At 39.9% G+C, this 22617-nt stretch overlaps 1 protein-coding gene across 1 annotated transcript in view; it reads right to left on the reverse strand.

The window, feature by feature from the left end:
* Window positions 1-2791: 2791 nt before the first annotated feature.
* The window catches only part of si:dkeyp-14d3.1 (transmembrane protein 132C), a 100801-nt gene continuing 80975 nt past the window's right edge, over window positions 2792-22617 (reverse strand). The window contains exons 5-9 of the mRNA XM_033972517.2: window positions 14093-14236; window positions 10007-10215; window positions 7079-7349; window positions 5367-5558; window positions 2792-4164 (exon numbers count right to left, since the gene is read on the reverse strand). Coding sequence (XP_033828408.2) covers window positions 3040-4164; window positions 5367-5558; window positions 7079-7349; window positions 10007-10215; window positions 14093-14236 — 1941 coding nt within the window. The 3' untranslated portion in view covers window positions 2792-3039. The remainder of the gene's footprint in view (window positions 4165-5366; window positions 5559-7078; window positions 7350-10006; window positions 10216-14092; window positions 14237-22617) is intronic.

Genomic DNA, 22617 nt, shown 5'->3' on the forward strand with positions numbered 1-22617 from the left:
CTGTGATCAGGGCAGTCCTGTGTGATGTCATGTAGTACTTGAAATTGCAGTGGCCACTGGAGGCAGCACACACAAATCTGTAAATATACCTAGTTTGCACTAAAACTGCCAAATAGGACTGAGAACAGAAGACAATACTATAAAAACACCATATATAGACTTTAGTAGCAAAAAGAGTAGATTTAGTTTTTAGTTCCACTTTAAAGACAGTGTAAAGTTTTCCGTGTTTATATATCATGATCTAGGCCCTAGAAAATCATATTAATTTTGGTATATCCCCCACTCCAACTTCTTAAATAAAGAGATACATATTTATTTTATCTATTAAATGATACTGAAACTTGTGAAATTGAAACTTGAATGCCTTGATCCCTCTTTGCCCTTTTTTTTTTTTTTTTAATAAGCGTACATAAATGCACCAATAACTACTGCAGTCTAATTATCTAATATACTAACACTTCCAAAATAGTATGTGTTTACTAGCTCGCCTTGCCGTAGTAATACACTGTTGTGCCAAGCCACAGCTTACTTGACAATAGATCAGAGAAGATGCTTTGTTTGTGACTGCTTTTGTCTTCCCCCTCTCCTGGCTCTCTCTGCAGAAACTCTCCCTGATAAATCCAACCTTTACTCCCTCACCTCAGCTCTACATTTCTTTTTTACATGTTTATTTTCTGTAAAACGACTGCGGACTGATTTAAAATGAACTCAAAGGTGGCAACATAAATCACAGCAGTGCATAATCATTTGGAAATTGCAAATCCAGACCCAGCACATTGGGACCACAGGGAGCGCAGCCAGCCATTAGCCAGAGTTTGTTGGTCTCACTTCATCAATTTAATTAAAAACCTATTTAAGATTTCGGCTTGGGGAAGCTGGACCCCCTTGATTTTGAGTCAGCCAAGTCTTCAAGGCCGACAAAATAACTTCATATTTTGTGCCCTCCAAGAATACTACAAGTTTGATGATTAGATAACAAGTCCCACAGCCAAGCAGGTCTGGGGTATTACCCAGGAGAGGAGAGAAAGGGGGATTTATTGGTTTGGTGCTGTGGTGACGAGACTCGAACAAGACACAATGGTCACCACACAAAGTCACTGTAGTGTTTTAATTACAACAGGCCCTCCATCAATCATGCCCCTAGTGGCTGACAAGTGAATCCCTCCTAGACCTAAAGAGACTACTGCGGTCACAATCCAAACATCATTGATAAAAGCAATAAAAAGGTGATGTATTTTGGGCTGTAAAGTGTTGACTGATGTAATTGTGGTAACACTTGCAATAATTGTACAATGGGGACGTGAACATTTTAACTGATACAGGTATGATCACTATCAAGGGTACAGGGATAGATCATTTACTACTACTCCCGGGCCCTACAGCACAGCATCAACCTGCCTCCAATATAGCACTGGTATAAAGTGATTTACTGTCTCGTGGCGGTGGCTTAAGAGCACATGTATAGGTAGCACATGTGTTATTTTTTTTATTTTGTGTTTCGGTAGAGAATAGGAAAAAGCTACTGCATTTTCACACTAGGATAATGTTTATTTTATGTAGTTTATACCTCAATGAGTCATCCTCAAAATGCCCTGCGCTTGTATTGTTTCAGTAATTACTCTTTACATAAGAGGGATCAATGTTACTGATACGATTCAGTCAACAGCCACTTGAACAAAGTGAGTTAAGTGAAAAAGAACTACTAAACTTATTTTTCATTCAGAGGTGAGTGTTGTTGACGGAGAATTCTGATTGAAACGGCTGCACTAATTACACTCAGGTAGTCTGTGCATAAGTGCCCCCCTCACCCTCCATACCCACCTTTTCTGAGTCACTGATTAACAATCTGATCCATACCGCGCCAACGGTTAACATAATGTGAACACTTTTTCTCTCTGATAAAAGGGGACACAAAATGCAAAGCAATCAGTCGACACCGCTGTGACGATAATAACATTCAATGAACAAAATGTAATTTTTCAGCCGGCTGCTTTTGTTTAGGAAGTTTTCGCAGATGAGCATTATTTGTGCAATTATCTGAATAATAAAAGATTCATTTGCAAAAGGAAAACATTTCCCACCTTGCGTGTCATTATCTCTGTGTGTATTTACTCCCAAAGGGCATGGCTCATTAGACTATGCCAGGTCAGCTTTACTTGAGGCTGTGGGAGTTTGCAGTACTCTTATATTATGACTGGACTGGCCATAAATATGTCACCTTTTCCATGTTGCCCATTGAGTGCTAGATGAGTATCTGTTGTGCCTGAACTGTATGGGAACTGTGTGAAACGTAAAGTAGTAGCAGTCAGGACTTTTTGACAGCTATAAAAAAATAAATAAAATCTGTAGTCCTTGTTTTTAAAGGTGAAAAAACAATTAACCTATTCAACTAGTGTATATTTTGAACAATATTCAGTCTGGTGTCTTTGAAAAGTGTCTGTGTTCTGTTTACATATACGCAGTAATAATAAAGTCTAGGATGTAGCACGCTGTAAGACTGCGACTAACCCCTGAGAACAAATGGCCTTAAAATGTGCTCACTCAATAAGAAGTTGATCCTCTCTGGACACAACAATGTTTCAGTGAGTACACAGTGAGCAGACAAAGACACTAAAAGGACTGAGACCGTTGTGCTTTGTATATCCCACTTACATGCACGTCCTTCACCTCGTATCCTGCGTCTTATCACAGAAACTGACGGTGGCATTGAAATTGAAATCCTTTTTTTTTTTGTTTCTTTTTTTTTTTTTTTTTTTTTTTTACAAAATTCAAATAATTTTTAATGTGTACACTTTAAAATGTTTAAACATCCATCTTCTGCCTCTTTACAGTCCATTTATATGAATTGCATTAGTTCTAGTGTTATTACTCTACTACAACCCTGTATGGTACAAAGGGAAATATAAATAAATCCTTCCAATGTCCGTAGTTTCATGTCATCAGTGTTCATGTTGCTTTGGCAGTTTTTATTTGATCTATAATTTGCTAACTTCCCCCTGAAAGGCAAAAGGGTGAGCTTATTACAAGTGTTCAAAGAAATCACACCACATCTTTCATCAGCGCACTGTCATTTAGCCTTTCCATGTAATTGCGTAACTCCTTGGCGCCCTCTAGCTCCACGTCTTGGCACACCCACTTAATGTCTTGACTATGGCTGCTAGTCAGTGTGCTCACAGTGGGGTAGCTACTCTCTGATGGGATAGTGGTGAATGTGGTGAATTTCACTCTCTTCCTTTTAGTAGTTGGCGAGTCCCCTTTGCTGTCCTTGCCCCCGGTATCGCATGTTCGGTGCACTTGACCCTGGATGTTTTTCTGTGCTGTACCTCCATTGAGTAAATGACTCCCCTCCTCAAGCCCACTGCTGGACTCTATCATGGAAGTCTGCTCCTCTTGCTGCGGCGACAAGCTAATCTGGCTTTCTAGCAGTTCAGCGTCATTACCAAGCCACACCCAGTCGTGAGAATGGTTCATCGTCTCTTGTCCTTCAATTGAAAGCTCTTTGTGGCGATATTTCAGAGTATATGATATGCAGTTGATGAGAAACACCAAAATGGCAAGGCAGAAGACCCCTAAAAGAGCGTACATCCCAATCTCCAAATCCGTAAGTCCCCGCGCTGCTATAAGATCATCGTCTGTGTTGCGCCCGCGTGGCAGGTCGACTTGAGCAGGGAAGTCTGTGAAGTCCCCCTGACCGCTATCATCGGAAAGTTTATTCCCGTTTGGTCGACGCATAATTGCACTTTTTGTGGTGGTCGCTCTGCGTAACACTCCGTCTTCCATGTCAGAGATAGAGCTGCCATAGTAGAGTGTGCCAGTGCCAGTCCGGTCCTGCGAAGGCCTTCCTCGAGCCTCCATATCGTCGTAATCACTGCTCCTATCTTCGTGCCCAAACTGCACCCGGATGTTACAGTTGCCTGCTGCCAAAATGCTGCGACGTTTATATTTTTGACACATCTCACAAACGGTCATCTCCACCCTGACCAGCAGTCCCTGGCCCTCAGATTCAGTAACAATAATGGGCCATTTCCACGAGGGGTCTTGGTGCACTGTGATCACCTCCTCGTCCAGAGATGTGGCGGTGAGGATGAAGAAGTCTGAGTTGTAAAGATCCAGGGGAGCAACTGAGCCATCACTGAACTGTAGCCAGGCACTGATCAGGGCCTCCTGGGAAAAAACAAAACAAAAACACAGAACAGAGAATGTAAGGAAAAGGAACTATAATTATTTAACTTTCTTTTTCCTAAATTAGCCAATATTAAAATGAATATCTATGTTGCTATTCACAAATACAACCTGCACAGACGGAGCCATAAGTAAATGTGATGTATTATATATGTGATATATAATGGAAGGTTCAGCCTGGATGGATTCTATGACCCCAAGAACAGCTGCATTTCTTCTGAGTCAGTTTAAGGTCAGCTTTGGCCCAAAGAAGTTAGACTCCATTGTGTAAGCTTCAATAGGTTCCTGGGGAGGAAATTTGTGTGACCCAAAAGTCTGTAAAAGAACATTGCGGCTCTGTGGACAATAAAGTTCATAACAAGGTAAAACATAGTCTCCATGCTGATATGGATAAAATGCACCCCGTAATTTAAGATGCACATGAACTGAAATGACTTCTGAACGGAAAAGTTAACTTTTTTTTTTCAGATTTGATCTGATTAAGCTCTTAGATAGGTATAGATAGAAGCTGCAAATCACGGGCAGGCTTGGTCTGTTGTGCGCTTTTGTTACCTCATTGTTTAAAGATTAAAGAAGAGGAAGCTTATATAGAACATTAAACATGGCTCATGTCAGTGTAGATTTCCTCTGGGGACATGCTGCAACATTTCATAATTTGGCTTTAATGTTTCCACAGGACAAATCCCTGCAGGCCTGTACACTATATCTCCCAGTGACACAGAGGACTGCAGGCTGCCTCTTATCTCCACAGTGTGTAGATATAGCTCGGATAAACGCCTTGTTGTCCTTCCACATTTAGAGAAAGAAGAATGTAGAGAGTGTGCGGGGAGACTTGGGGACAGGGCTGACGGGCAGATCAAAGCACTAAGCTGACACACGCGATGAGGTTTAAGATAGGACACTTCACTTGGGTAGAGGAGTGGTATTCTGGATAGTGGTCATGTTCAAAAGCAAATTTTAGTTTATTGTACATTGCAAAAATAGCAGAATATACACTTTAATACAACTTTGAGTAATTATTAGGATCATTGTACACGAACAAAAAGTGAATACGTGTTTATTGTATGTTGTAGTGAGTTTTAACTACAATTCTAGATTAAAAAAAAGTATTACATTTAAAAAACTTTTTTATTGTAGTGACTTGACCACTCTTTGCTTTCTATGTTGTCTTACTTGGTACCAACCTGCTTCAGACTTGTGAGCACCTCTTGTGTCGTTGTAGTGGCCAGTATGGCGCGGTTACTCCCTGTGCTGAGCTGCAGGTTCATGGATAGTCCAGTCACCAACTGCACCCCTAACTCTGTGATGCTCACTTTGTCTTCTGCCACAGTTATGGTCTTCTCTGCCAGGATAGAGTCAGACAAAGGGGACAGCACCTAGGGCAAGGCCAAAAGAGCACATTTTTTCATTTTTATTTGCATTTCCCTCAGATTCGGAGGTGACAGCTCGGCAATAACATCTGACATCTCTGATATAATTACCACTTCACCAACTCACTATGGAGACCTGATCTATTGTATAGGCTGTTCATGAAAGCAATTTCATTTCCTGTTCTCAACTCTAGTGACTCGGGAGGCCTTTCCCAGGAGAAATTAGCAGAAATGGAAACTGTAGTTCAGAGGGAACACCATGAAATCCTTACAGGAACTGAATTTTTTCTCAACAATAAATCCATGTATCAAGCACCAAATAAATCTTGAAATATTTGATTGACATGTTTGGCCAATTATGCATCTATTTACCATGGTTACAGTGTTTGCTATTGTTGGTTTGTTACTATCTGGTAATCTGTTAAGATGTTACAGGATTTTACAGGTAAAAAGCATGTATATCAGATATATCTGGGTGCTATGTCCTTACTAATGGAACATTGCCCGTAATCCATGGATAGTCTATAAACCACATGACACATATTGATTTTATTATTCATCTGAATCACACTAATATTTATTAAATTACTTACACAATATTAATAATGGTATAAATAGAAATGGATTCACCTGCCCATACCATACAAGAGGAGTATTATAGTAAAAAGAGCGCAAGTACATGTCACAGAAGAAGACATTGCACTTCACTATGAGGCAGGAGTGACAGAGGACAGATCACTCCAAGCCTTCTTCATGTCATATTCAGATAGTCTTCCCTTTCTCCAGCTGAATCTAGTCGATAAAACAGAAGGGCTGCTCTGCACATCCCACTGCTGAGAGCCCATCTCAAAAACAGTGGCACTCAAGACTGCACCTGTCTGTGCTGGACATAGAGGCAGTACAGTGGTCCCGGTGCAGACATCAGACACTGCCCCTTGTTTCACCTTCATGGTGAATAAAATCCTACAAGTCCACATTCTCTGTGTTAAATCATGGATGTTCACAACTGCCCCAAATATGCAATTATTTAATTTCTTTACTTTCACATAAACAGAATGCTCTTCTAACGTGAACTGGAACAATTATTTTCCATTTGAAAATGTAAATACATTTTTTAATGTCACAGAGTAACATTAGTACTGGTCAGTTTATATGCTATATAATCACTATATATATTTTACTATTTAATTCTTGGTATGTTGTACATGTGACTTAAACTAAGACCATTGTGACTGTGTGAATGACTCAAATTCTATTGTTACATGTCCACATATTATTAGAAAAACAGGGGCTAAACATCTGTACAATATTATCTATGTTTTGCTGTAAAAATGACCCAGCCAGTGTACATAGAGCAGTGCTAATTAACCTTAAAAACTGATTGGGAACATCAGGGCGCCATTCTAATTTTAATCTCCCTCACATACTCCTCACACATATGATGACTTTTTGTGATGACCCTAGTGGTGGAATAGAAAAGACATTTGTGAAAGATAAATTTGTAATGCACACTTGTATGCCCCCACCTGTATAGAGGTCATGCCGGAGCCTCTGCCCACCAGAGTCCTCCTGTCGATGAGCTGTACAATGTGCTCATCCTCCACTTTGAGAAAGTCCCACACCAGCTCAGTGATGTCCACCTGCCAGTCACTGCCCAGCATGTAGCTGCTCTGCCCCCGCGTCTCTGACTCTGCCACAAAGTATGTGAGGATCCGCACCAGTGCGTGTTGGTACTGTAAGGTGCAGGAACGACCACGCTTATCTTCATCCTCCTCATCCTCACTGTCCCTGGCTGCCCTGCAAGTCCAATAAAACACATCAAATAAATATCAGAAAATGTGTACAATGGCTATAAATGTTTTTTTCATATTTAATGTATTTGGTTTTCACCAAAAACATAAACACTGCCATTGCCCAATAGTATGTGCATGAAAACAGTCCATACAGTGAATGATTTCCAGTGGAAAAAAATGAAACATTTTAATCCCTTGAGGTTGAGACCTTCTCTGTGGCTATACAAGTTTTTAACTCATGATTCTTATTCAGTCATCTTTTGTCAATCATTCCTGTTTCCAGAGCAATAAATCAGAGATGTAACATCCCAGATCAAAACAAGGACCGTCTTGTGGAGACAGTGTTGACAGATTATGTCATGTGAAAACCAAAACACAACAACAAACTTTTCTTGGGGGAAGACTGTTCTACAGTGACTATAGACAATGTTGTTTCTGAAGTTCTCATAATAATGAAGCCGAGCTAATTAAGCCTGGATATCAGTCCAATCTCGAGTTCATTCTTCTTTTTTAGTGTGGTTCATTCAGCAATGAGAAGCAGCCTGTCTGGACTGTGAATGTGCATACACCTGCTTATTGCTTACTGAATAGCTTTCTTGATTGCTGTAATGGTTGCTAGCAAATCTAATTTTATTACTGGAGGTAATAAATCAGCCCGCAGAGGCTCTACTTTCACTATAGGAAATTGCCCGGAGAATGACAAACTAGCTTTAAATGCTTGTGTCATAGCACTACTAGACTATCATTACATTTGCACACAATTGTTGTATTTGCAAATTTAGAAAAGTACATGTCTCATCTTATACGGTGGTGGAGAAAAAAATACTGATCCTTGGGCTCTAATGTCTCTTCAGGGAGCTGCGGGACACTTGTATACAAGAAAATGCTCCGTCAACAAATCTGCTAATCTCACAAAATGTGACACTAAACTTCCAAAACATCCAAAACATCACAGAAGATAGCTTTATTTCTCTGCATTTAACACAGTTAATAATTATTCCTTATATAACTGAGGCAAATTGCGGGAAACATAATTAGAAAACTGTTATTTATTTACTCCATTCACTACTTTAAAGTCCACACACAATTCACACATTTTACCACTTGACAGTACATTTTGCATATTAATATGGATTTTTTTGTATGGATTTTGCTGATGCTGATGGTAAAGTCTAGCCACTTTAGCTCCAGTACAAATGGGAGATGCCATTGCATATGCAGCCATCTCCAAATCTAATCTAAGATTAACCTAATAAACAAATCACAGACAGTGCAGAGAACAAGCTGCATCACAAAGCATTTTTTCTTTACGCTTGGTTCACTTTGAAGCAGCTCTGACTTCAGAGGCTGCATAAGAATCTGTGTGTCATGCTTATTTCTGTTGTGCCCTGTGGAGAACATGCGGTCTTTTTGCTGTTTTGGATTTCTGCAACATATATCTATATCTAATGTCAAATGTCATTTGGACAAAAATAAAACATCCTTTATAATTACAGGAGGCTTTGTGACAGGTTCCCTCTAATCTGCATTGTAAACATATGAGCAAACAAAAGACACTTCACAGATATACATAAGAGTGGCCATTCAACTCATCACTGATAATGTAGTACACTACTGGCACAAGCACAGGGTAAAGTCTTTGATGTTTGTATTTGACAACACTTAGTGAAAAGAGGTGAGACATGCGGGCACAGCATATTCCAAAACTCTCTGACCTTGCAATAGCAGACCAGATGTCTGCATTGTTGCCTCAGTGTGTCCATAATTTTCAGAACCTAATGGAGAAAAGGCCCTCAACTTGTTTGTTGCTCTTGGTCCTATGCACAGAGGACCACTGGCTGTCCTCACCACAAGCACAATGTTGGCAAGGTCATGTCTGTCATCCCCCGATAAACAAAGCCTGGCTAAAGACAGGGAAATAAACACAAGTATGTGCCGTCAGCAGGCATGTTGGCATGGGCCGTGACAGTGCAATGGGGCTGTCCCCACTGATAAAGGCGCACACAGCTGGACAGACGTATTGAGACAAGGATGGCGTTCATTGGATGCTATCCCTCTGTCACTCAAAATAGGACAGAGTAGGATAATTAGAGCAGCCATACTGCTGCATGCGTGGGATGACCAAGTCCAACCTGTTCCAGCAGTAATTACAGCAGGTAGACTGATAGGGGACTGTGGCGGTGGATTTCAACTGTTGCAGGTCGGTGTTGCACAGTGGCATTTGTCAGAGGTGCTGATGGTGATGAGGCCCCTGGAGAGAGGCCTGACCCATAGACAGCTCTAATAATGCTCTGCCCCACTCACAACACTGTAATGACACATGTGCACAGGTCAGCCATTTTGTTATCAGCTACGCTGTCACTGAGAGGCACTCACACAGCTTGTCATTATATTATTTAAAGCTCTTGTGATTGAAATCAAGTGTATCACCTGCAAAAGCCTTGGTTTAACCTTCAACACAGAACAGCGGAACCAAGACAAACCGAAGGGGTGAAATATGAAGTGTAAGTTGAGGAACCAGTAATATTTTTAACCGTTGCGCGGTTGTAGAATGTTGAAGATTCTTTCAACATTCACATGTGGTACGATAATACCTCTCTAGTGTTATTGCATGGCATGATAACATACACAAGCAGCATCGTGGCAGAGTGTAGTGTTTACCTCTGAGTGCTGGCTGTAATAGGCACCCTCCAGCCTTTGATCTGACTCAGCTCTGTGTCGGAGACCTCCATCAGAAGGGGCAGCCGAGGGATCCACACGCTGAGCTCCAGCTGAGCACTCAAATATCCATAGGTGAAGTTTACCATCATCTTTACTCTGCCCTTCATCTCCTTCCCACTCACGTAGACATAGTCACATCGGTCTGACACCTGCCGGCCAGAGAAAATACCGTGTAAAAGTGCATATACACAATGTTGATTATAAGACTTGTACACTGAGAATCCTGTGTGGCGACTGTAGTCCTGCTTTGAAGAGATGAAAGCCTCTATTTGCTCCCTGCTCTTGAGAAGGAGGCAGGGGGTAGCCAAGACGCCTTTGAACCTGAGCAAACCACACTGCAGCTTGATCTTCTGTTGTCGTTTTTTCATGAGTGCAAAGACAATCAAGGCAACTTTCCAAAGCGATCTGCAGCTACATGACACCACATCCCAACTGATTATTTAAACTGATTATCACTTTCTTCCTCATGTTGCAAGATGATTATACCTCCCCCTTATAGCATTACACAGATCTGTTTAAGCAAATCTATTTAAATAGTCCAGGGAAATGTCTTTTTACAACTGAAAGTAATGTTTCCACAGTGGCACAGTCATTCATCACAGCAGCAGCAGGATGTCCTCTGTGAGCTGGAGAAAACTCACTTTTCTGTGGCTTTATGTGAGTTTCTTACCCTTCAGAGCCACTTAAGCAAGAAGTAAAACATGAGGCACAGAATGAAATGTGCCTATATACTATATACTTGTGACAGTGTTGTAGTTATGCCTTAGTGCACAAAAACAATGTCCAAATGTTTTAGATAAGAAAAGACATTACTCTGCTAAGAACTAATACAATTAATTCTTTACCATTGTGGGAAACAATTTCAATAACATTACTCCTGCACTGTTGCAATTATATACCACTACTACCACTAGTAGTAGTGGCACTTCTCACTGCTACTACTTCAAGTGGGGCTGCATAATAATATAGCAATCAATTCTATTTGGGTTGGTGCAATTATCCAAAAAAAAAAAAAAAAAAAAAACTAAACAAAAAACAAAAACAATTTAATTGTACTTGCAGATCACTACAAACTAAATCTGAAATTAATTGTATCCTTGTATTACTTGATCAATTATCAATGTGCACTGAACAGAACTTTCAAAACATATACTACAAATTGCTATCACAAAACTTGTCCCAAAAAAGATTCAATTTTTTTCCCCCCCAAAACTGTGCAGCTCTAACTTCCAGATATTTAGAAATTTACCCATTTTAGACATAAATTTTACATACATATTTTTGCAAAAACGAACTAGGCAAGCAGAGACCTTAGTAACTTTCCGATTCAATTCAAACTGTAACAGCCATTTTCTCTGGATATCTATCGTAGTACTTCCATAACGACATGTAAATTTCTCTAAAGCATTTCTATATTTCAGCACCACACGGTGAATCACAGTGGATTTGTCTGAGCTGTACGTCTTAGTCTCTGAGATCCCTATAGTTTTACAGCAGGGGATTCTTCAGGACTAGATCAGGCTTCAGAGAACTTCCCTGCTAACTAAGGACTGCATATGCCAGTCCTCCAGGGTACACACACTCAGGATCAGTGGATACTTCTTCCTTGTTAATAAAGCTGAAGAGTGCACAGACATACAGTACATAATAGGAGATTGGTCACACACAGTGGAGCGCAGTATTGTAACACAGAATGGCAGCGATGCGTAATGAGCCTTTTGAACATTTGTGTGAGGGTGGGCGAGCGGGAGGGGAAAGGAGGGGAAAGGAGGGCTTCCTCAGGCACGACAATAATATATAGCAGAAGGCAAAGTGGAAGTGAAAGTACATTTGTCACCCTGTTATCATTTAAGGAAAAGTACATTAATACTTAAATAAAGCATAAAAAATTGATTATAAATAAACAGTTCATTCATAATTATTCAGGCTTAATAACTATTTAACTAATACCTAAAAGTAATTACTAAGTATGGATCTTTCTTAATTAACTATTTGTTCATTATCAATAGTAGTAGTAGTATCATAGGTAGTTACGATAAAGTGTCACCAAAAGTACTGACAAAATAACACATGTAGTCTTAATCTTGTCATTATCATAACAGCAAATATGGTTTCTTCCACTGTGATCACTACAACTAACTACTTTTACCCACAGCCCCCTGCTCTATTTTAACGTATACTATTATATAAATCAATAATAATTTCTATTACAGCCTTTCTATATACTTAACATTCCTTATACCAACAGTATAGGAAAATCACTTGCGTAAACGTTTCTAGTTCCTGGCCCCTTCTGCATACATTGAGTGCAGGGCTCCTCTGTGACAGCGTGTTTGAACTAATAAAGATGTCAGCAGAGTGCCTACTACTTATCAGTCCTCATTGTTCCTCTCCTTCACTCTTTCCCCCTCGCTTCTCTTCGTCGGCCCAGACTCAAGTGCCTCTGACAGTCCTTTAGTCTGCCACTTCTCCCACAAGTTTTACAAGCTCTGGGATTAGGCTGGCATTAGGCGGAGACATGAGCCCACCTGACTGCAGCAATAGGAGCCTAATTGACCAGATCTAAAGCTAATCAATATTATGTACGCAGTATGCTGGATCTGACAATTATTTTCCTAACACATCCGATCTTGACATTTACACTTCAGGGCTTGTTTGTCAGAATGTAGGAAATGAGTGCACGTATTGTTCTGGTATTTTATGACAGAAAAGTGATGCGCTCATAGCATTTGTTCGATCTATTCTTCAACAACATGCAGGAGGATTTATAGAAAACGTAACTCCACATTGTACATACCTTCAGGCTAGCACATGCTTCCTGTCACCACCATCACGGTGAAGTCTATAGCTGATCAATAGTTGTGCATATTAAGGCTACGCTTTAATGATTATATTGTTTTTATACTGGTAAAACAGCAGCCCAATGAAAACCTCACTGGACATTTTACTTTACAACATGCAAGTATACAGGACTGGTATTTATTATTTATGTGCAAAGCTATGTAATGATTACTTTTTGCTGAATCCACAGTTTCACATTAAATAAAATAATCGTATTAACAGATGCTCTCAGGCTAAAACTAGAGAGATTAGAGATTTCCTTAGAATGAAAGCTTTTTACTGACATTTTTACACTGTACATTAGTCAACAGCTCAGTCATGGTAAATTTTCTTTTCTTGTCAAATTTAAGCTGAAAAATGACACAAAAGCACAAATGTCTTTTAGTAAAGTAAATGCACTGCCGATTTTTAGATTAGGGACATTTCACAGATATTTATTCAAAGATTTTACGCAGATGTAATTATTAGAAGAAACATTGGTATTATTTTGGAGTCCCTTTGTGCTCAGACAACCTAATACGCAGTCAGAGTTACTTTTTAGGCACTCAACAATATATAAAAAGAACTCAGGAAACATTGGCTGGACTTTTTCTATAGTGTGTCATGTACTTACAACTACTTACGATTTATCAAAAATCTGAAACCTCAGAACTATTTTTCATAACGATATGAATCCACACAACAATTACCTGCTGAAGTTCTGTCAAAGTCACACAGACAAACACGATGCTCTCTCATTTATCCAACTCGTCAGCCTCATCGCTCAGATGGTAAAGCAGAAGCACTAACCAATTTATCTATTTTCTGGATAACATGACTGGAACTTCATCTTCACTTCACAAGAGACTGCAGAGGAGAAAATTGAACCCAGCAGTGACATTACAAGTGAGATAAACATGTTTACAAATAATAAGACAGCAGTGATCACAGAGGTGCACTCTCAAATGTTCATTTGAATTAATTACTGTCTGTGTGCTGAATGAATGTCTAACCACATGCTCAAAACCTCACATCACCGAAACCCTGCTGTGTACTGTTTGGTAAACCAGATATTCATTAGGCAAATTGCACCAAGAAGCCAGTCATTTGTGTTTATGGAGTTAGATTTACAAAGTGCTCATAAATGCCTGTGTAGTATTAGGGTGGTGCACATGAGCTGATTATTCATGGTGCTGTTATACTGACCTTGACCACATCTTCATCAGTGGACACACATGAAACCTTCTCGGACACATCTGTAATGGAGGCATCCACTCCGATGGTCACCACTTTGAGCGGCACAGCCACAGTTTTCCCCGTGAGGACAGCCGTGTTCAGGATCTCCGAGTCCTAAAAGAGAGCAGCAGTGGCACTTCAGAAGTGTGTACACGACTTGTGTATGTGGGCAACAGAGCCCTGTGGAGATGATTGGAGTTTTATAGATGACCAGCTGTGACATGAGACGCCACTGCAGACTGCGAATGAGTGACGACTCCTGGAATCACATTGTTCATTGCTCACCTATGGATATTTATGTACATTAAAGCACAATAAGCTACATCCATTCTGACCAAAATCAGACACATCAACGTGAAAGACACTATTGTTTACGAGGGCTATATTTAATAATCACTGTGTGCCACCATACAGAAAAAAAACTACGCTTGAAAATGTATTCCACGAACATGTACAAGTACTTTATATATAATTATTTCAACCACATGCACACTGAAAGTACTGTATTGCTGCTTTACACACATCTGCTGAAAATAACTTGATGGAGCTATTCTATGGGTTGCACCTCATCAAACTGCATAATAATAATTTTGTGCTAATTGTGACTATGGCTTTTCAACATTAATTTCACTGCATTACAATCTGTTTTGTGTAAGAGAATTACCATGAGCCTCATTTAGTCATCAAAATTATAGGCTGGTGGAGAATATTTGACTTTTAAATGACTCAAATGCTAGGCCAAGATACTACAGTACATTAAGAAACATTATTCACAGAGGTTTTCATTGCATAGGTTAATGTAGTCATTTCAATCCTCTCTGTCCCCCTGTGCTTTTAATAGAGCCTTGGCAGAAGACGACTCCAACTGCTTTCTATGTAAATGCCCCAGGAAGCACCATTTACAGAGACAGGTTAGACAGGAGCACATATTATCTCAAACATGGAGAAGTGGCAATTAAATAAGGTCACATTTAAAGTATATTATAGGCCTACAAACATGTACAAACATTTGAATAACACAGCAAATGCATTGGTAAATGGCTGCAAGGATTCCCCAGTTTTTGCATCAAAATTGGGAAAAAATATGACAACATACATTGTACATGACATTAAGACTTGTGTGACAATGTGTGTACCCGTTTGTCCCATGGAGTTTGCCTGGAATGGTCCACAGTATGGCATTAAATCTGTCTATCGCCACAGAGATAAGCCATAAAGCCAAGTTACAGGTCAGATTTGAGAAAGGCTGTAACAGTGTATGTTTTTCAAGGTATTTTTGAGCAATAAAACACCTGTAATTGAATAAATGCCAGTAAGATAAATTTAATGCAATAGTATCTCCATGTACAGCAGGTGACCCCAAGAAAGAAAGGTTACATAGTGCATGTTTATTTTTTCAATAAATGAATCTGGATAGATAAATAAGTTGAGCCTTTATGTGAGGCAACTGTAGTCACTGATGCGCACATTACAACACTGTCTGAAGAAACTGTTCTTTGGTGATGGAATCAAAGTAAAAGTCAGTGCTTTGACAATGCTGTATTTTTCACAGTTGCAATTGAAGAACACACTATTATAATCTGCCTCTGACTATAGCCTTTACATTTGTGCATCAGTCACTCAGAGAGAGAATTAAGTTTGCTTGAATGGAACCAAGCCTCATGTTTGCACCAATTACAGTCCATGCTGCTCTAGAATATGACTATTATTTGAGCCACAGGATGGAATAACAAATACCTTCAAATCTTCAAATGGCTTTTTATTTCAGTGGCGTGGTGTGTGACAGTATTATGTAGAATCGTAAACCCAATGGTGGTCTGCAACTGACTTTCATATATTTGCTTGAATGACAGGATTGTGTGGTATTAATTTAATCTTTTGGGTTTTCAGAACTTGATTACTTGGGGTACTTGAGCTTGTTGGAGGCAGATGAAATTAGACCAACAAATGCTTGATAAAAAAGAAAAATACAACCTTCATGAAGATGAACCTACTGATGCAGAAATAACGGCGACAAATGCCAAAATTAGCATGGGGGGCTTGCGAGGCACTGAGCTATGGGTCGCAAGATGATTTCAAGAAGTAATTCTAAAATGATGGCCATGAGTTTAATAGTTTATTTTTATTCAAACAAACAACACTGAACCTATTCTGACACATTTTTACTACCAAGTCTTGGGTTTGACTGATTTATTACAGTTCTAGTAACGATTTAGGTCTAAAAACTGTCAGATGTGGCATGGCAGGTAGTTTTTAGAACCCCGCTCTACTTGATTTCTGGTGTTTATGTTTTAGTTACTCGCCACAGTCTTGCAGATAGGAGTTTGTCTTTGCCCAGTAATCTTGAGCTTGAACTGCCTGTCCGCTTTATCAAGGATCTCTCTGTTAGCATTCAGCGAGCCGCCGAGCCTGGTAATGTGCTGGGGCCTGTAATTTCTGCCTGTGTCTCAGTTGGATCTGAAAATAAGTGAGATTTATGGTGTCAGGCTGAGTGACACGGGCAGCATGAGAAGTAGCCAGGCGGGAGTGTGTTTTAGCTATAGCCTCCGTTTCTTCTTCTGCTCTTCAGCCATTTATCCACGGTGTGACCCCATCATCCTGACAACCACCACAAATTAACAGGTCAAGCTCAGAGAAGGGTGTCGGAGAAAAGGGTACAAGTCAGTCTTATTCAATACAGGACGTAGAGACACCAGTGAACACAAATGGACCACAGATGTTATATGTTTGCATTTGAGAGAATTGTTTGAGGAGTTAACCGAGCATTTATGAGCATGTCTGTCAGAGAAGAAAAGTCGTAATTAGGCTTGTCACGATAACACATTTTGAACTGTGATTTCTTGCTAAAGTAAAAATAGACAATAAATGATAACACTGAAATCAAACCATGAAGCAGAATTATCCCGTAAAAGGTATTCTAAATGTACAAAATTGTTAAAATATGAGCTGCTATAAATACATGACAGAATGTAACACTTGCATCATTAGTTTGTATCTATAATGAGTCATAGAAGTTCAAAGTCCTGCGTTTTACAGTTGAAATTGTAACATAAAACTGAAAAATAACCTAAATTAGTACTAGGAAAAAGTTCCCACAATAAATATTGACTCCCAGAAATTGTTTTTCCATCTGTCATGTATTGAACAATAAGTCGATAAAGTAATTATCATGACAGGCGTAGTAATCATGACATTTTGTGTTCATATGCTTCCAGATGTTTGATCCGGTATAAAGAATGTTTTAATGGCATTTACCCAAGAGAACTGGCCTTCAGCTTTCAGCTTTAGCTTCAGAAAATAAATAAATCATTCTTTTTTCAGGCTTTTCCAGAGTTTCCAATGACAACATGACTGAACAATAAGGATATTACAATTACATACTTTACAACACATAGCATGCAAATACTTCATTGGCAGATAGTTGTGAAAAAATGTATACCCACAGATCCATACTGAAACTTGTAATGATAACATTTGAGCAGGTTTCGTTTTGGAAGAATTACAAAATGGACGCATGGGAAACTACTACTACTTTTTCTGTGTAGAAAAAGTGCGTTCTATTGTCTAAAAAGTGAGCATCAAGCTTTTTCCTCAGTATTCAAAATCAAGCTTGAAACTTTAGTAAAAACTACAGATTTCCTTGATTAATGTGCAGTGTAATATACATGCCCTTGTTGGGTTTAGTTTCCTTATAGCTTACTTAAAAAGTCTCAAAAATATGTACGCCTGGTCATTGACTGGCAGAGGTTTGATTGATGGCTTGTCATTACAGATGAGTTGCTTTATTATTTTCAGTGTCACTCCAAGATCAAACAGCATGAATAGCAATATTTAGCAAGCCTGTCAAACTTATGTAAAATTCATAGTTGCATTTTCCAGTATTTGGCGATATAGCATGTGTGATCAGACTGTAAAGTGACCATGAAGTGTTGGGAGTAATATTTTTGTGGATTCACAGACGTTGTCCTGCAGCTGTGAGGCAGACTAAAGAGACTTTTTTTTTTCATGGCCCCTTTCTGCAAATTGCGCAATACTATGTGCCACTTCCTCAGTTATTCCAGTGGGTTTTTAATTGGCCAGGAGCGAGAAACATGGAGGAAAGAGTGGGAATAAAGGCCTTGCTAGCCCCCATGCAGAGCGATACATCACGGCATGACAGCACATTGAAGTGCAGGGGATGATTGTGTGAAGCATAGTGCCTTTTAATGAGGGTTCCTCTCTCTAGCCAGTGTCTCAAAGAATGAACCAGCAGCAGTGTCCTGGAGTTTGGGGAATGGACCAAACACTAGCATGCCCTCAATAGTCATCCCTGGTACTTGGGAGATAATTTCTGACACAATTTTAAGATTTTAAAGTACAACTAAACACTAAATCAACTCATTGTTTGCTATTAGACTGTACATGATGATGTTTTAGGAATAGCATTACCATTTTTCAGAAGACATACAACATCACACACATCTACGCTGATTGGAGCCCATTAGAAACACCTGGGTGCAGGGGCGGAGTTTGAAGTGCTTATGTCAGACCAATCACTCTGTTTCTTATACCTGCAGACCCCATCCCTCCTCCCTGTTCCTCCTTCTCATTGCTCCAGGCACTGCCCAGTTTAAGAGCTCTATTTGAAATGTGGCTGTGATAGAGAGAATATTATTTTTATTAGATTACATTGATGTATTGTCGGTTCCCCTGCTAACACTTGTGATGTTCTCTTATACAGGTCACAGAACATTCTTTTACAATTAGAATTGCATCTTCTTTGAAATTTGACCAGGATATACTGACTGCATTCTTCACTTAGACTAAGGATAGCTGTGTCCATCCCTCGTCGGTTTCTTAAAGACCTGTAACTGTGCCTCTCTGGCCTGTCAGATGTAGATGTCTTTAGCTCATTAAGTTGGCAGAGGCTGCTCCAGGCTCGATTAGCTCAGCAGCAGCTTTGATAGTGGATCCGCTCTACAAAGTGTCAGTTTAAAAGCCACAATAATGAGGCATCATGCTGAGATCACATGGACAGCAGGAATTGTTGCTTTGAAATTAGGAGATATGTCAAGGGCCATTTTAGCATGACTCAATTTCAATAATTTGAAGACACAAGTGAAGAGGCAATTTTGAAGCAAAGTGCTATTTCAATTAGACCTTGTGACTATGAAGGGGCTGGGGAAAGATTAGCATTTTGTTCTTCATTTCTGAAACATAAACATAATTCAACAGAGTCATTAGTATAAAAAGCTTTATCCATTTTAATAAGGCATAATTAAAAGTACAATGATTAAATCACCAATGTAGAGGCATTAAGCAATCTCTCAGTTGGAGTGTTTGTCACCTGCTTGGTATTGCTTTCCCTGGAATGTACCATGTACCACAAATACTATATATTCTTACCGTGAATGTGCTTGCTTCTCCATAGACCTAACCATTAACTTGGCCTGGTGGTGACACCTGCTAGTTATTGAACAAAAAATATTGAATAAAAACTGAAGTACACAATATTTTTCTCATAATGTCCATAAATGTCCCCCCTAAAAGGATGACATTGGCTCCAGCTGCCTCATCTTTATGGCTTTAGTGGTTTTCGTGTAAACACTGGTTGGTAGAGAAGTATTTTAGATGTTTTGTGCTAGTAACTAGAATATAAGAGATGAGTATACGGGGGTTGTATACAAGAAAGAATGCGCCCATGTGCTCAGCGGCAGTGAATTGCACCTCACGCAGTGCAAAAGAGATAGTGAATAAAACATGACTGCATGAGGAAGCACTGTATTATAGTTTTATAGGACAATTCCCTTGCAATTCTCATGAATAGTATACCTGTAATACATCTAGATCAATGGGTCAGCAGGGAAGAGTGTGTCCTTAGTGAATTTGAGCAGCTCTCAGGCCCCGTTCCAAAAAGAATCAAGGTCGACACAGGGGACAAGAGAGTAGGCCTGTCCCAGCTCTGCAGTAGTCCATAGGGGAGAGATGTAGCAGCATGACTAATGCTGCAGAGGTGCAGAGCCATGTCCCACTGTTTGGCCTTTGAGTTTGGGTCCAAATGAGCAGGAGGAAGGAAGCACCCCACCCGCAATATTTAGCTCAGTTTCAGCCCAATATCTCTGACTTTGGCTGATCGATCAGAGAGCATTGGAGCATGGTCAAGAGAGCACCAGGGTGACCTCCTGATCTCTGTCTGATTTCAACACCGGGACCTGATGAGATCCATACTAACAGCTTAGCTGGGTTTAGTGAAGCTTGCAGCCTCCACAAAAGTTGATACACGCACTGCTGTTACATTTGAGTGGGACAAATGTAAACATTTTATAGAAGCATTAATTAGGCAAGGTTCAGAAGAACAGGTTTAATGGGTTAACTAACTCAATAAGAACAATTTTATATTGGACAATTGGAATGGACAACAAAGCTGTATAATAATAAGTAAAAGATAAACGATCATTTTATACCTAGTATATTATACCACTAGTACATAACTGCAAACGCATTATGAAATAGGCATTTTAACAATGTGCTTATGGAGGTTTTACACAATTAAACTATGTGCAAACACTTTACCAACCTCAATTAGTCCAGCCACTTAATTAGTGGCTCCTAAACTCCAGATTCTAATGGATTGGCTGCTTGTTTTCCATCCATCATCTCCTTGTTGTACATCAAGTGAGTCAGGCAATCTGGAAAACGTTTGAGCTATACTTTGGTGCTACTACAGCTGCACTGTCATTTGAGAGGCATATCTTTTTTCATACAGGTTGCACAGTTTTACCTGGTGCACTTGTGTAGGATTAGCTGGCACATAACTGCGGTCTGCCTAACTATACACTTGATAAATGAGCACTCACATTTCCATTGCCTGGTAGAGAAGCTGTGCCTTTGCAATGGTAGGGAATGGGATGGAAAGAAGGTAAAATGAAACATTCATTGGAGGATGTTGATAGATGACTGTATCATGCGAGAGTAGAAGTGGCCTGAGAAGGGCTAGGGTGATGATGTATTGTTTAGTGATACATTGGAGCGTTAGGTGAATGTAAACGGGCCTCATTCATTCCTCCTCATCTCAGTGGCAGTGGAGGTTTGCGTGGCAACGTTTGGAAGACAGATGAGTGCAGATATGATGTATGCCCCGAGCCTGCTGCACCCTCTCCATCACAGAGGCATCCTGGGTAATGATGATTAGGCCGGCCAGGACAGCGGCGTATTACTTCACCATGCTAAAAGATAATGGACCCAGAGCCTCCTACTGTGCACCGGAATTCACTCACACACTTTCAATTACTTACTGCCTTTGGAATTCATCTTTAGGTGACCCAAAAACAGAGCGCTCTCTCGCACATATAAAGGCACAAGCCATTTGTCTGCAGTGTTAATGTATTATGCATAAATGTTTGTGGGATACAAGTGTGAGAAAGGCGAGGGGAGAAGGTGAAAAGAGCGGCCTGTGCCATGTAACTTTGCCCTCTCTTTCAACACCTTTTCTCAACACCTCTTCTCAACACAGAAGGAATGTTGTTTTGTTTTTATAAATTCATTATAAATCCAATAACATCTTAGCATCTATATATTCTGCCTTTAAAACACAGACAAGTTGCCAAAAGAAAGGGGTTGAATAGAGGGATTTATAGTGATCACTGCAAATCATCATATCTTACCTCTCCCTCCAGTTCACACGTACTTTTGAAATATCTGCTGTATATGCAGAAGTGTGGCTTTCCAGTGTAATTGGTGACAAAGTGAGTATCGCAGCGGTGAGCCCAGGGAAGGCAGGTGAGTTTGTGACAACACACAGGAGGAGCCCTGTTCAAAGCAAAGCTCCGGGCGCTGCACCACTCTCCTGAGGTCTCACTGTGGCACTGCTCATCACTTGGCAAAAAAAAAAAAAAAAAAAAAAAAAAAGAGACTTTTTATAATAATCAATTCCAGGAAGACTAGTGTAATTTAAAGGATGCTGTAAATGGACAGGGCAGAAATGAAGAGCCATCAGAGTAATAGGACCTAAATATAATCAAAACAAAATAAGCATCCCATTACTAATAGTCATTAGTGTTATTACATTACAAGCTCTGGAGACATGGTCAACGATAGATCCTTTCTCTGTTTACCAGATTATTTCTGGTCACGACAACACCACAGTGCAGGCTTTTTCATTAAGGGGAAACAGCGTTGAACTTATTAGACTAATTAGTGCTAATTACAGATGAAAGGATTGTCTGGAGCAAAAGCACTGAGCCGTTGTGTCAACAGATGCCTTCAGCTAGTGCACTCGGATCTGCCCTCATGATGTGATTAAAGAAGATTGGAGAATTTCCCCGATGTTCAGCCCTTTCTCCTGCAGCTCGGTGGCACCCTCCTCTTCTACCCAATCTGCTACAGCTCTGCACTCACCCAGAGCTGGATTCAATTCAATATAGTGATGCACCAACACAGACCAGATGTTTAGAAAAATATTAGCACAAGTACAAATTGGGAAGAAATTTTGTCTATAGCATTATACTTAAAATTTT

The sequence above is a fragment of the Periophthalmus magnuspinnatus genome, chromosome 9 (assembly GCF_009829125.3).
Source record: "Periophthalmus magnuspinnatus isolate fPerMag1 chromosome 9, fPerMag1.2.pri, whole genome shotgun sequence".
Classification (NCBI taxonomy): domain Eukaryota; kingdom Metazoa; phylum Chordata; class Actinopteri; order Gobiiformes; family Gobiidae; genus Periophthalmus; species Periophthalmus magnuspinnatus.